This window comes from Lucilia cuprina, chromosome 5 (genome assembly GCF_022045245.1).
Source record: "Lucilia cuprina isolate Lc7/37 chromosome 5, ASM2204524v1, whole genome shotgun sequence".
Classification (NCBI taxonomy): Eukaryota; Metazoa; Arthropoda; class Insecta; order Diptera; family Calliphoridae; genus Lucilia; species Lucilia cuprina.
In genome coordinates this window covers 61,001,042-61,015,254 of record NC_060953.1, presented here as the reverse complement: position 1 = coordinate 61,015,254, position 14,213 = coordinate 61,001,042, and the positions used below count along the sequence as shown (strand labels likewise).

At 26.2% G+C, this 14,213-nt stretch overlaps 1 protein-coding gene across 10 annotated transcripts in view; it reads left to right on the top strand.

Annotated features, from left to right (window-relative positions):
• The window catches only part of LOC111675086 (bromodomain-containing protein DDB_G0280777), a 253,304-nt gene extending 240,588 nt beyond the window's left edge, over window positions 1-12,716 (top strand). For 4 of the 10 annotated variants that reach the window (XM_046952657.1, XM_046952659.1, XM_046952664.1 and 1 more), the window contains 4 exons: window positions 8,662-9,303; window positions 10,521-11,106; window positions 11,164-11,312; window positions 12,406-12,716. In XM_046952657.1, coding sequence (XP_046808613.1) covers window positions 8,662-9,303; window positions 10,521-11,106; window positions 11,164-11,312; window positions 12,406-12,495 — 1,467 coding nt within the window. In that variant the 3' untranslated portion in view covers window positions 12,496-12,716. Of the gene's footprint in view, window positions 1-8,661; window positions 9,304-10,231; window positions 11,107-11,163; window positions 11,313-12,405 lie in introns of those variants that run through there. The other 6 variants (XM_046952658.1, XM_046952666.1, XM_046952667.1 and 3 more) reach the window with 4 other exon arrangements.
• Window positions 12,717-14,213: the final 1,497 nt, after the last annotated feature.

Genomic DNA, 14,213 nt, shown 5'->3' with positions numbered 1-14,213 from the left:
AAAAGACAAACCAACCAACCGAACGACCAAACAACATAAAATACACTTCTAGATACACGTACTACAAACAAGCAAACAAACAAATAACAAAATTTCAACTATAGGACAAATTTTTTTTGGTAGTTAAACAACAGCAACAACAAAAAATAAAAAGAAAACAAAACAACATTATAAAAAACAAATATTTCAAATTTATATTTTACCATCATAAAAGAAATAAATAAAAAAATACCTATAGAACAATATAAGAAAGAAAATAAAATATTTGTTTAAATAAACTGTAAAAATGTTAAAGTCTTAAATACAACAATAACGTATTTATTTTTTTTTTTTTAATATAACAAAAAAACTATAGAGAAAAAATTTACTAAAAACAATATAAATTTTGAATTATTGTATTTTAGATACTTTATTTTGTTTATGATTGATGTAGACAGCATGTTAAATAATTAAATCATCCATAAAGTATGCAACGAAAAAATTAAAAAAAATATATATTTTGTATCTCACGTCGTATAAGTAATGGAAGTTATTTTAAGTAAAGTATACGTCTAGAAGATGTATATTTGAAAATGGTACAAACTTTTTACAATAATAGTACTTTATAGTAAAAGTGTAGTAAATTACTACTTTTTTATGTACTACCAATTCTACAGATTATATTAGTCCATATTTTACAAACATTCCCCAGACTAGTCTAGTGATCAGTATATTGACTAGTATGTTGAGTAGTTTAGTGAATAGTCTAGTGATTAGACCAGTGATTAGAATATTGCATATTCCGTGAACTAGTCTAGTCTATTGACTAGCCTAGTAATTAGTTTATTGACTAGTCTGTTGGCAAGCCTAGAGAATATTCTATGGACTAGTCTAAAGACTAGTCTAGGAACTAGTCTGACTATGCTGTTCACTATTCAAGTAACTAGTCCGTTCACTAATCTAGTGACTAGCATATTCACGATTCTAGTGACAAGACTAATAGCTACTTTAATGGCAATAACAATGACTGGTATAGTGAATAGTTGTTGACAAGTCTTGTGGTTAGAACCTTAACTTGTCTCTACACTAGTGTTACGAATAATCTATTGATTAGTCTATCACTTGCCTGCAGCTAATTGTAGCTAATCAATAGACTTATTTATTAACTTAACTATTGACCAGTCTATTGACTATGAGCCAGTCTATGCTAGTCTGAATAGTCTTTAAACTGCACTATTCCTTAAACTAGTCGATCATCCAATCAAGAGACTAGTCTAGTGATTGGAATAGTGAATAGTCTGTTGGTATTTTGACTAGTCTGTCGAATACTTTTGTGGGAAATCAGTTAACTAATCTAATTTCTAGTGACTATTTTTTACTAGTCTTGTGATTAGCTTATTTACTAGTATTTTTATCAAAGGAATGACTTGTACAGTGTCTAGACTTTACGATAAACTTATATATAAACTATAGTCTATGGACGAGTCTAAACATCAGTTTGTAAACACGTCTAATGTCCAGTATGTTGACAAATCAACAGACCAGTTTATAAACTGGCCGACTAACTATTCTATGGACTAGTTATAGCTGTCATCTGTGGGCTGATCCATGCTAATCTGACTAATCAGTAATCTAGTCAAATAACTTAGTTTTTCTTACTTTTACATTATAGTTCATTAACTCTTGTGTTGCTTGACTATTCTTGTAGATTTATAATAGACGAGTCTAAAAGTTGAGTCTATTGGCAAATCAATATATCAGTTTATGAACTGGCCTACTGACTGTTCTATAGACTATATATTTTTTTTCGTCTATGGTTTATTCTAAAGACTATGGACTTCGTATGAATGTCAATCTATGACTAATCAATAGTCTAGTCTACCAACTTTGTAGTCCCTAATTTTACGGTCTTTTTCATTGACTGTTGTGTGACTAGTTTTAGGATTCTTAAAGATTTTGTGTTAAACATCATTTAATTTTCTTATTCCTCGCCAAGGTTTCTGTTTCCTTTCGAATATATTTATTTAAATTCCATAACTAATATTCCCAAAAAAAATTATATTAAGCAATAGCAAGTTAAATACCAAGTAACCTACAAAAAATTCTAAAACTCCTAGATTTAAAAATAAATCCCTGTTAAGTAAAATAAAATAAAGACAAAAACGCACATCAAATAAATTTCAAATAAACATATTTTTCAACAAATTCTTTAATCAAAAAAAGCACAAACAACAAACATCCAGCTGAGTAACAGTAATAATAAATTCTTTGATGGTGCTGGTGGTGACTGTTGTTAACCTTTAAAAAGTTTCCTTATTACTTTATTTCCTTTACTTTGGCTAAAGTTTTCTTCCTTTTTTTGTTTGTATTTCTCTCCTTTGTTAGATATTTTATTTCGCCGTCATTGGTAAAACAAAATCATTCTGTGTTGTATACTTTGATGGTTTTTTTTTTCTGACAAACAATTCATAAAATAAAAAAATATATATATACATATATAATTTTTTTATTTTATTTAAGATTTCATTTTTTTCTGCTTTGATGGCGTTTCTTTTTTTATTTGCTTTTTCATTATTATTTTTTGTGTTTGTTTACAGTTTGTTATAACTTATTTTTTGTTGCATTTTTTTTTTTTTTTTTTTTTTGTTTGCTTCTTTGTTTGGAGTTGGTGTTGTTTCTTATTATTGTTGTATTACAACGATTATTATACAATTTCTCTTGATCGAAAATTATGATTACAACAATAACAAGCAACGCCTACACTTTCATATTCTTTATACCAACACCACCACTTCATTTTATCTCCACCTCTCCTTTTTTTCTGTTGAAAACCCCAAAGTGTAATTGAGTATGGAGTAGACTTGGATTTTTTTTCTTTATTTTATTTGCCTCCTTTATATATAATTTTTTCCCATAAAGTACAATATTTTATAACTTTTAGAAGACAAGTCGTTTTTTTATATGATTTCTTTGGCTTTTTGTTGGTTTTTTTTATTTTATTATTTGTATTGTTGTCTAACCTGTTAAAAAGTATAAAAAATTCTCTATTGTTTTTACTGTTGTTGTCTTCGGTTATTTGCATTTGATAATATAAGAACAGCTACATCAACAAACGGTAAAATAATAACAAAGTTTTGCTTATGATGGAAACATATTGTTGAAATAAATACAAGTAATGATTTTTTTCATGTTAAAATACTCTACAATAGAAATGCATAGCTGGATGAAAGATAAATTTACGATTTCTTTTAAACAAATATATTGCTAAAATTAACAGAGTTTTAATCGTAGTATAATAACAAAATGCTAGTTTACACATATTTTTATAAACTCCCTAAAGTATACCACAAGTTTTAACATATAACTTTTCCATAGTATATGTATTACTACAAAATTCTTGGAACATTCTCGAATATGAATAAAAACGAGATTTTTTAGGAATATTAAAACACATAATTTTTTTTTTTAATTTTTTACTTTTATTTATACCTTTTGCCAAGTAAAGCATTTCAAATTCGTTGTTGCCTTCAAAAAGTGTACCCTGATTGTACTTAATATTTTCTTATTTTATATTTATAACTCATGCAAATTCAGTTTGATTGTAAGTAAATTATATGACATTTACAGTCAGGTTTAACAAGGCATTTAATACAGGATTATTTTTTGTACTTTTTTGCTTATTATCAATCACAAAAATATGGCGTTTAAATAATTGGACAACCTTCTTAAGATGTCTTTTATAAGCAGCAACAATAACTAACGTTAAGATTTTAAACAAAAGCCATAAATAAAGTTAAAACTAATGTTAAATTTACAAGATTAAATTTATAAATTTAGAACTAAAAAGAAAATATCATTTAAAAACAAATTTTTTTAGACAATGTTCTTCTTTAAAACATGAAAAACTTTTTGGTAAGAGACCTTTAATTGCAATTATTGTTTTATAAATCCGAAAATTTAGTCTCGAGGCAATAATGTTTGTTAACATTAAAATTTATTTAAACATATCACAACCTGTTAATTTGTAATTAAATATTCAAACTGAAGAAAACTTAATTTTTCAATTATTGTTTATTTAATCATTAAAAATAACTTATGCCGTTTAACAGCTGTTAAACATGTTCACTTGAACTTTGTCCTTTTTTCAATTATAAAGTCAAGTGTAATTCAAAATTAATAACATATGCTCTAAAATTGTAAAAGAAGTTTGTTTAAAAAGTTTTTTTTTTTGTAATATATAACACATTTTTAATTAAATAAAATCATGTTAATCAGAGTTTAATTTATGTTTTCTTCTTTATTCATTTCAATACTATATATGTATTCATATAAATACATGTTTATTTGCAAAAATATATTTATGTGTGTTTGTATATATATTATTTAAGTGCATTGGGTCTTGATCTCATTAATCATAAACATCTGTTGATTTTAACTGATTTATGAATATGAATAAATATTTTTACTATATATATAAAACAACAACAATAAATAAAATATTGTACAGCCAAAGAAACATACAAATAGACAGACAGTTGAAATACCGGATGGACAGACAAACAGAGATACTTGATTATTTAAAAAAAATAAAACGAAGGCAGCGGGAGAAGAGTGCTTTCATTTAGTATATTAATTAAAATTTTCTGAAAATTTCTCATTCTAAATATATTCACATATACATATTTTTAAAGCAAATTGTATTCTTTAAGGTAGGAATGAAAAACAATATTTAGTACAGTGTTATTTATACCCATACTATAGTAGACTATAGACTAGACTATAGACTAGACTATAGACTAGACTATAGACTAGACTATAGACTAGACTATAGACTAGACTATAGACTAGACTATAGACTAGACTATAGACTAGACTATAGACTAGACTATAGACTAGACTATAGACTAGACTATAGACTAGACTATAGACTAGACTATAGACTAGACTATAGACTAGACTATACACTAGACTATAGACTAGACTATAGACTAGACTATACACTAGACTAAACATTAAATAAAATAAAAATACTATAGTATTTTTTATTTCATTTACTGTTTAGTATACGTATTGCAAACTAAAACTTTTCAGTTTAACCTCGTTTTTGGCATGGTTTTTAATTCTTCTTTTTTATACAAATAAACAAATTTTTAAATATCGTTAAAATTTTATTGAGAACAATACGGATAATATGAAGAAGTGTTTCAGAAATAATCATAGAATGAAAAGAAACGGCCGAATATACAGCCAATATACAACTTTTTGACGTACGTATATAAACACGAAATGAACAAATATATATTTTATTTATGGAAAAACGTTTATGCGAAAAAAAAAGAAGAATTAACGCATTTGTTTTGGTTTTGAATTGAATGTATGAATATGGTAGTAGAAGAAATTTATAACAAAGGATGAGAAAAATACAAACAATATAGCTCGACTCAACTCTGAACAATATAATTTTCATTAAAACTGCTAAAAGGCAATTTGAAGGAAATAAATGAAGTTTTAATGAGTAAAAATAACACATACTGTGTATTGTTCTGCATTTTTCTTGCCATTATTTTATATTATTATTTTTTAGTATTTAAACAAGTACAGAGGATATGCATACATACATATATGTATGTATATAAGAACAATGTATAAAAGCCGAGACATGAATTATTTTCCATTAAGTTGTTTATTTCTTGTTTGTGTATATGTATGATAATGTGATGTTTGTAATTTTTTTTAACAACAGCAAATGTGTATGTTAACAAATAAACACCCAATGTTGTTTTTGTTATGGCTTTAACTTTTGTTCTTCCCCTTTCTCTTCATTAGACAACAGCCTTTATATTCACATTATGTGGCTCTGGCAGGGGTTAAAGTAATTTGCAGTTGGCTTATCTTCATTTACGTGTTTTTTTTTTCATTCTTTTTTTTGTAATTTTATAACTTCATGAAACCAATAAAACCAAGCTACATCAAACTATACCAAAAATTAAAAAAAAAGCAAATAACATAAAAAACTCAGGCATTTTATATGATGGTAACTCTTTTATAACCAATGTACTGCAACGACACCAAGATACCATACTCCAACAAGTGCAGCAACACATCAACATTATTTGTTGTACTAAGCATTCTCGTTTAGCTACAACTAAATAACAACATCAACCATAACTGGGGTACAATATTATTATTAAGCTTAAAAATAACAACACAAATTATGCCAATAATTTTTTTTGTTTTCTAAAGGTTTAATAAATGAGTGCAATCTTACACTCAGAAAATGTTGTAAAAAAAATAAATAGATTCTATAAAAAGAAGAAAAAAAAAACAAAAAAAATTACGATTACGTATGAGTCTTTTGAATTAACAATAAGTATACGTTTATATATATTTTCCAAAAATGTTCTGTTTATAAAACTATATATTTCTTAAAGATTGGCTACGTATGAGTGTTTCGAATTGTTATTTGAATTAAATATTAAGTATACGTTCTGTATGAAATACATTTTCTAAAAATTTTCTTTAATAAGAGAAAATGCTTAAAAATGTTAAATGTTTGCTTCAATAAAGTAAATTCTATTTTTTGCTGAAATTTGTTGAAATTTATAAAACTATACATTACTTGAAGATTGGCTACGTATGAGAGTTTCGAATTGTCATTTGAATTAAATATTAAGTATACGTTCTGTATGCAAACTAATAAAACCTAGCACATTGGAATAAATATCAATGTAAAATGTATCATATAAACAAAAACTACAAATGGTTTTTCGGTTTTCCTTTCCTAATTCTAATATGAGTAAAGCGTCAACATTTCAATTTCAAATTAAACTCATAACTCCTACGTAATAAAAATTGAAAATTGTTTTTTTTAACTAAATATTTCTATGAGTGTAAACTACATGTTCTATATTTTCAGTTATTTTTTTCCTTTAAGTGGCAAACCACTAACAACAGTATGAGATTTTAAACATCTTGGTATGTTACCGTTATAAACCAACATACTAATACAAGCACAAACTATCTAAATTCGTTATTTTTTAGATTTTTTTTTTTAATTTCGTAGCAAAAAATACACAAGTCATTTTTTCTTACAACTTTTAGACATAGACATACTACATACATAACATACATTAGAGTGTTTGTCAGTTATTGTGTGTATTCGTTTGTTTGTTAGTGTTATAGGCTTTATTGTTTCATGTTGCACGCGATTGCAAATTAACTTAATTTTTGAACAATAACAACAATTTCTTTAATGGTCTACCAGATTGCTGTTTTTTTTTTTTTTTTTTTGCTTTTCATTTTCTTTTTGGTTATGTTACAAACATATTTAGTTGAGATTTGTTGTACATACAATATTTTCTAAATGCAATTTCTTTATTTCTGTTTTTTTTTCTACAAGTATTTGTTTAACAGCGTGAGAAATAAACATAAGAAATAATCTAGTTTATGGTTGACATTTGTCGCATTTGCATTAAACTGTATTTGTTGTTCTTTTTTTGTGATATCATTTGATGATAATGCTTTTAATAACAAGACTTTTGTAATAGAAAACTATTAAATTAGTTTTATCTATGTCAATCAATTTATTTAATGTTTACAGGAAAATAGTTTTGTAGATGGTTGATCAAATCAAATGTTTATAAATAGATTAAACAAAATCAATACATTTCGTTACTTTGAAATAGGCTACAGGGGTAATAATTTGAATTACATTTTAAGTAATTGTAATTAATTACACAAATTTCTTTTTAGAGAAAATTTTTGAAAATTCTCTTTTTGTGGAATCTTTTCAAAAATTACTTATTTTACAGAAATTTTTGCAAATTTCTAATTTACAATACAGAACATACGATTTTTTTGGTCATGGAGACGATTTTTATGTATATAAAGAATAAATAAAATTTTCAAAAATCTCTATATGTAGAACAATTTTTGAAAATTTAAATTTTTTCTAAAAATATCTCTTTTTATATAAAATTTAAAAAAAAATATCTAAAAATTTATTTTTTTTTATAAAAACTTAACTGAAAATGTATTCGTTTATAGAAAATTTTAATTCACAAATTAAATTATCATTTTTACAAAAAATTTTCGTTTTTTTAATTGAATATGTTACTTTCAACAGAATATATTTTCTACCTTTTTTTAACATATTTTTTAGACTTTTTTAGTACAAAAATTGTTTAGAAAATTTTTGAAAATTTTATTTATAAATTTTGTTAACATTAATTTAAATTATAATTGTTTGCAGCATATAATTATTAAGATTGTTTACAATTTGCGTGCTTTAAAGCATAAAAAAACTATGAAAAAATAATGTTTTAAAATACAAAAATATGTAGCGTGGTAAATACCACAATGACCCAGACATGAAAGCCGCATTATTTGAATGTTTATTTCGTAAATAATAAAATTAAACATTAAGAATAAATAAACACACACACACATTTAAAATAACATGAATAGTTAGGTATATAATTATTTAATTTTAAAAGCTAAACATTTAAAACACATAATAAATATAAAAAGGCTTTAAATTGATATGTTTGTAGTTTTGACATTTAAACGAATAGTTTTGCAAAAATTTGAGGATAATTTTTAGAAAGAAGTATTTCCCTTATATGTACTTTCAAACAATTCCTTAACAAACTCACAAATTTAAAATAACCTTAACATTTACAGGAACCAAATTATTACAATAATGTACAACAACACCATGCACCCATAAATTATAATAATACTAATAATAATAATTTTGCTCGTGAAAATAATTCACCTTATAAACAAACTCAAAATCAAACTGATTATGAAGCGTTTCCTCCACAAACCCCTGAAACCCCAATTATATTAAAAGACAAACAATTTAGTAGACTACCGTCTCATGAACCTAATAGTGTACCATATCAATATCAGCAAGAACAAGAACACCATCAGGAACAACAATATCAACCACCACAAATCCCACAACAGCAACAACCACAATACCAACAACCTTTGTATAATCAACAAAACAATCCACACCATCAGCATCAACATCAACAACAATATCAACCTAACCCACAAAATGTTGCTTATCCACAACAACAATATCAACCTAACCCACAAAATGTTGCTTATCCACAGCAACATCAACAACAACAACCCCATTACCCACACCAGGAAGAGCATCATCAACAACAAACCCTATCTGGTTGGAAACCCATACGTCCACCTCAGGCTAAGCCCGAAACTTTATTTACCGGTGCTTATAGTGTTAGAGAAACTACTCCCACTGTAGCTCCCAATCCTATTTATCAACAACAATATCAAAACTATCACCAACAGGTACTGCCAATTAGCTGAGAATTCTATTTAAAAAACTATTGGCAGCTTTGATTTTACTGTTAAGATTTAACAACAAAAAAGTTCTTATAAAGCTTAACGGAAAAATATTTGTAGCTAATTTCTCCACCACATAGAAATAAAAGCTTTTTTAGTGTTTCAAAGATTTTTTAGCACAATTGTAGCTTTTTTAAGGCTTTTCTTTTTCAAATAGTGTCAAACTCTATTTTGTCTTGCTCTCTCTAGCTAGAAAAAAGCTGTAAAGACTTAGAACAGCTTTTCAGACTTTTATTGTAATGTTGAGGTTTTTTTTTAATAAGTAAAAGATTTTTCAATTAAAGTTGTACAATATGTAAAAAGGCTTCTTTAAACTGCTTTATTAACCTTTGAACTTAAGCTGCCTTTGATAAATTTACCTAATTAAATAATAGATAATATTTATGGAGATTCTAGTATTTTATCTTATTAAATGACCAATTAAATAAAAACATATTTTGAAGTAAACGCAATTTTAATTTTTAATATCAGCAAGTTTTGTATAACAAATAGAATTAAACGTTTACTTAAACTTATTTTCTAATTGTAAATTTAAGAATTTATGTAACAAATTTACTTTATGTTTGAACAAAAAATATTTCATGTTTAGAGGAAGATCTGTATACCAAAATGTTTTAATTACAATTTGTTTTATGTAAAATGTAATTTAATGTTCTACAACATAGTCCCGAAATCAAAGCAATTATGATTTCAAATAAATAGGTATAAAGTTCCATTAAAATCTATGTTTTTTTGTTAGCCCCAATCTATTCTCCATAACTGTAAATAAATGTAAATATTTAAACATAAGGCTTAAAATAATTATTATAAAATAAACAGCTTTATTAATAAAACTAAAAACCAATTTGCTTTTATTTTCTTCTAAAAATTTCAGCCATAACAGCGCGCTTAAATGATAACCATAACACTTAACTTAAATCTATATAATAATACCTAACCCTACACTAACTCCTTAAACACACAACACTAATCTCTGTCTGGTCTTGTCTTTTTTTCTCTCTTTCCCATACATATATTTGTTGTCTCCCTTTCTATATGTTACTTAAAACCACCACCATCCCATCAAAAAACTGCACCCTGACACATGACAAATGTGTATGTGGAAAACATAAACAAAACCCGCATGTATTCTTGATAATTGTGGCACTATAAACGATATATAGCAACAATATCGTGCACCATCCTATGATAATCAACAACAACAATATCAACAACCTCCACAACATCAAGCACAACAACAATATCCCCCACAACCCCAGTATCAAGCTCAGGCTCCAGCACAAAATCAATATCAACAACAACCTCATGTGGGATCGCAATATCAGCAACCCCCTCAACAACAATATCAACAACCAGGCCAACCTGCTTGGGCTCAACAACAACAACAATATCAGCAACCACCATGGGTGCAACAACAACCACCTCAACAACAGCACCAACAACCTCAATATCAAAATCCATCCATAAATCAATATAATCAAGCACCTTATCATCAACAACAACCACAACAACAAAATCAATTTGTACCACAAACCAATCAACAACAATTTAATTCTTATTCACAGCCCCAACAACAACAGCACACCGTGTCTCACGATCAGGTCGATCAGCAGCAACATTACCAACCCCAATTGCCACAGGAACAACGTGGCGCCAGCCCTGGTATTATAACATTGCGCAAAGAGGCACCAATTACCCAAAAACCAGCACCCGTTTACGCATCTCAGCCCGCAGCTACTAGCTATAGAGGTAAGTATTATTGAACACCGAATCCTCCCTTTGGCTCTGCTATACATTAATTTAAAGAATCTTCCACTGACTCATTAGGCGGCTCCAGCATGCGTGGAGATTTGAAGTGGCCACCACCAGAATACAAAGAGGCTGCTGCCAAAGAAAATGAGGAACGTCGCAAGTTGGCCTTGGGCCCAGTATGCAGGCCGAGAAAAGTCAATCGCGTAAGTTATTAAAAATAATATAATTACATTTATTTGTTTGAATAGAAAAAAAAGAAAATTTCCCCAAACATTTCCATAACGAGGAGAAATTTTCATAAATTTTTTTTTATAAAAGAACAAATTTTAGAAAATTTCTTATACAAATGAGAGTTTTACAGAAATTTTTGTACTAAAAGATATATTTTTTGAAGAATTTCTATACAAAATATCGGTCCACGACTTTGCCTAGCCCCCCCCCCTCTCTTCCTATTAGGCCCTCTTCAGAAAATAACTTTATCGCTCATAACTGTCTAAAAGGAGCATTTATAACGGTAAAAATCGATACAAACATATTTCACAGGAACCAAAATCTCTTTGAAAAGTTTTATATGGATATGTCGATAATTGAGCCTACCCCCCTTCAAAAAATGACTTTAATTGTTAGAGCATATTTTTGCATATTTTACCCATAAGAGCATAATTTTGCATGATTTGACTTTTTAGCATATTTGAGGCATATTTTCGAGTTTTTAGAGCATATTTTACTCTTTTAGTGCATATTTTGATGTTTTCGCTTTTTTCATTTTTATACATTTTTAATTTTCTTTTCAAAACTTTATTAAAAAAATAAAAATTCTATATTTTTATTTATTTTTTTTTTAATTTTTTAGCCTGTTTTACAATTTTGAAAAAAAAATTCGTTATGTTATAGTTTTTTATTCAATAAAGCATTATATTTTAAATCGGACATAAAACCGATTACTTTTGATTTCATGAGACCAATCCATTTTTATAGTTTAAAAACTAATTATTGGAATTTATGACAACACCGATTAAAATGTCATTTTAAAAGCTATGAATTGGAAGAATTGGGAGAAATGTATCAAACTTTGTCGTTTGAAATATGTTTTTTTGGGACCAAATGGTTTCATGTTATTTATTGGTTATCTGAACGTAAAACGGAATTCTATTATACCAGTTCTTCAAACTATGAGATGAAACAGTTTTTTCGGAAATTTTTTAATAAAAGACAAATTTTTCGATTAATAATTTCGCTATTTTTCTCTTAAAAACAAACTGTTAAACGTATTTCTTGTATTTTTTCTATTAACAGGACTACACCTCATTCTTCGCCAAGAATGCTTTGAGTCATCACTATCCCAGCTATAAAGTTCCTCCAGGCACACAACACATGATTAATTAAATTAGCCACTTTTATTTAAAATAGTAATAGGAACTACAACTACAAAAAAACAAAGATGACGGAAACCCCACTGCAAACTAAGGAAATGATTTACCCATAATGTTTAAGAAAAAAAACTTAACGATAAAAATTTTACTAATAACTTAACGAAGGAACTAACTTTAAAGAAAAACAATATCAAAAATCAAATTAAAGAAAATAAGAATTTAGATAAAATTTCTGAAAAAAAATGTATGCACTTCCTAGTTTTAAGGCTTAACTTACAACAACAAAAAATGTATGAAGTTTAAGATAAACATAAAGAAATATGTTTATAAATTATTTTTAAAAAAAGAATACAAAATATTGCTTTAGTTTTTTTGTAATCAGGTTTGTTCAAAGGAAATAATAACAACATTTCCCGGAGCAAATATTTTGTATTCTTAATAAGAAAATAATAATGATAATAATTATTTTATAAAAATGTTGCTCAACAAGAAATTATTTATAAAATATAAAAAAATATATTGAAATTTATTATAATATTAAAAAAAAAAACATTTGAAAACTACTTAAACAACTAACGTTTTTAAGTTGTTTTAGAAATTTATAAATATTTTAACGATCAAAGTAAAACTAATTTTTTCTTCTTATTCTTCTTATATATTAATTAAGTTTTAGCTAACCCCACAATTAACGAACACAAATAAATATTTTTTTTCTTGTAAAATGTTTAATATATTTATTTGTGTAATTTTTAAATGTTTTTAAAATAATTACTTATTCAAACGATTATTAACCGTTAATGTTAAAAAAAATATTAATGCTAAACGCAAATTAAAACAAATTGTTATAAATATTTAATATACATTTAGAAACTATAAACAAAAAGAGAAACGTGAGAGTATTCGTATTAAGATCTAAACAAGAGAAATGCGCCAATTTTTAAATGTAAAATAACAAAATGCAAATAATATAATAATAATATTAATAATATTAGGTAGAAAATTAAAAACGACTTTAAACGATAAGTATTTAATACATAATGTCTTAATAAAAACACAATTCAAATCATATAAATCTTCTTTTGTCATAAGAAGATGCATTATGTGTCAAATACTATCTATCATTAGCTAAATGTTTTGTTTCTAATTCTTTTAATAATTTACTCATTTTTTGCCAACTTTTAATTTGAAATTATTTTAACATCATGCAATATCATACATATACAGAGAGAGAGGATGCCCATTGCAGTAATTTGAAATTTTAATTTGGCTTTAAATGAGTTTATTGTCAAAAGAAAGCAAAACAAACATTTATGCCATCCAACCAAAATTAAAAAAAAAAAACCTATCAATTCTTCTTCTCTATCACAAAACTATGACGTAAAAAAAGAAAAAAAAACTATATTTAAATAATTTATTTATTTTGACGTTTATCTAATATTTCTTAATATATTGAAATTATATTCGTTATTTATAGTGTAATCACTTACCACACAACCTCTAGGTAGTGTCTCTAGTGTATTATAAATAACGTTATAATATTACTATTATTTATTGTTTATGTGTGTAATTAACACTTTAATTATCTTTTCGAAATAAGTTGATTGTAAACTTAAAACTTAATCAAAACAAAAAAAAAACTATATTGAACTAAATAAAAATCAGAAAGCTGACAAAAAGTGTGAGTGTTTTATTTTGAAATAAACTCAGTTAAAGGTAAGCAAGTTCGATCTA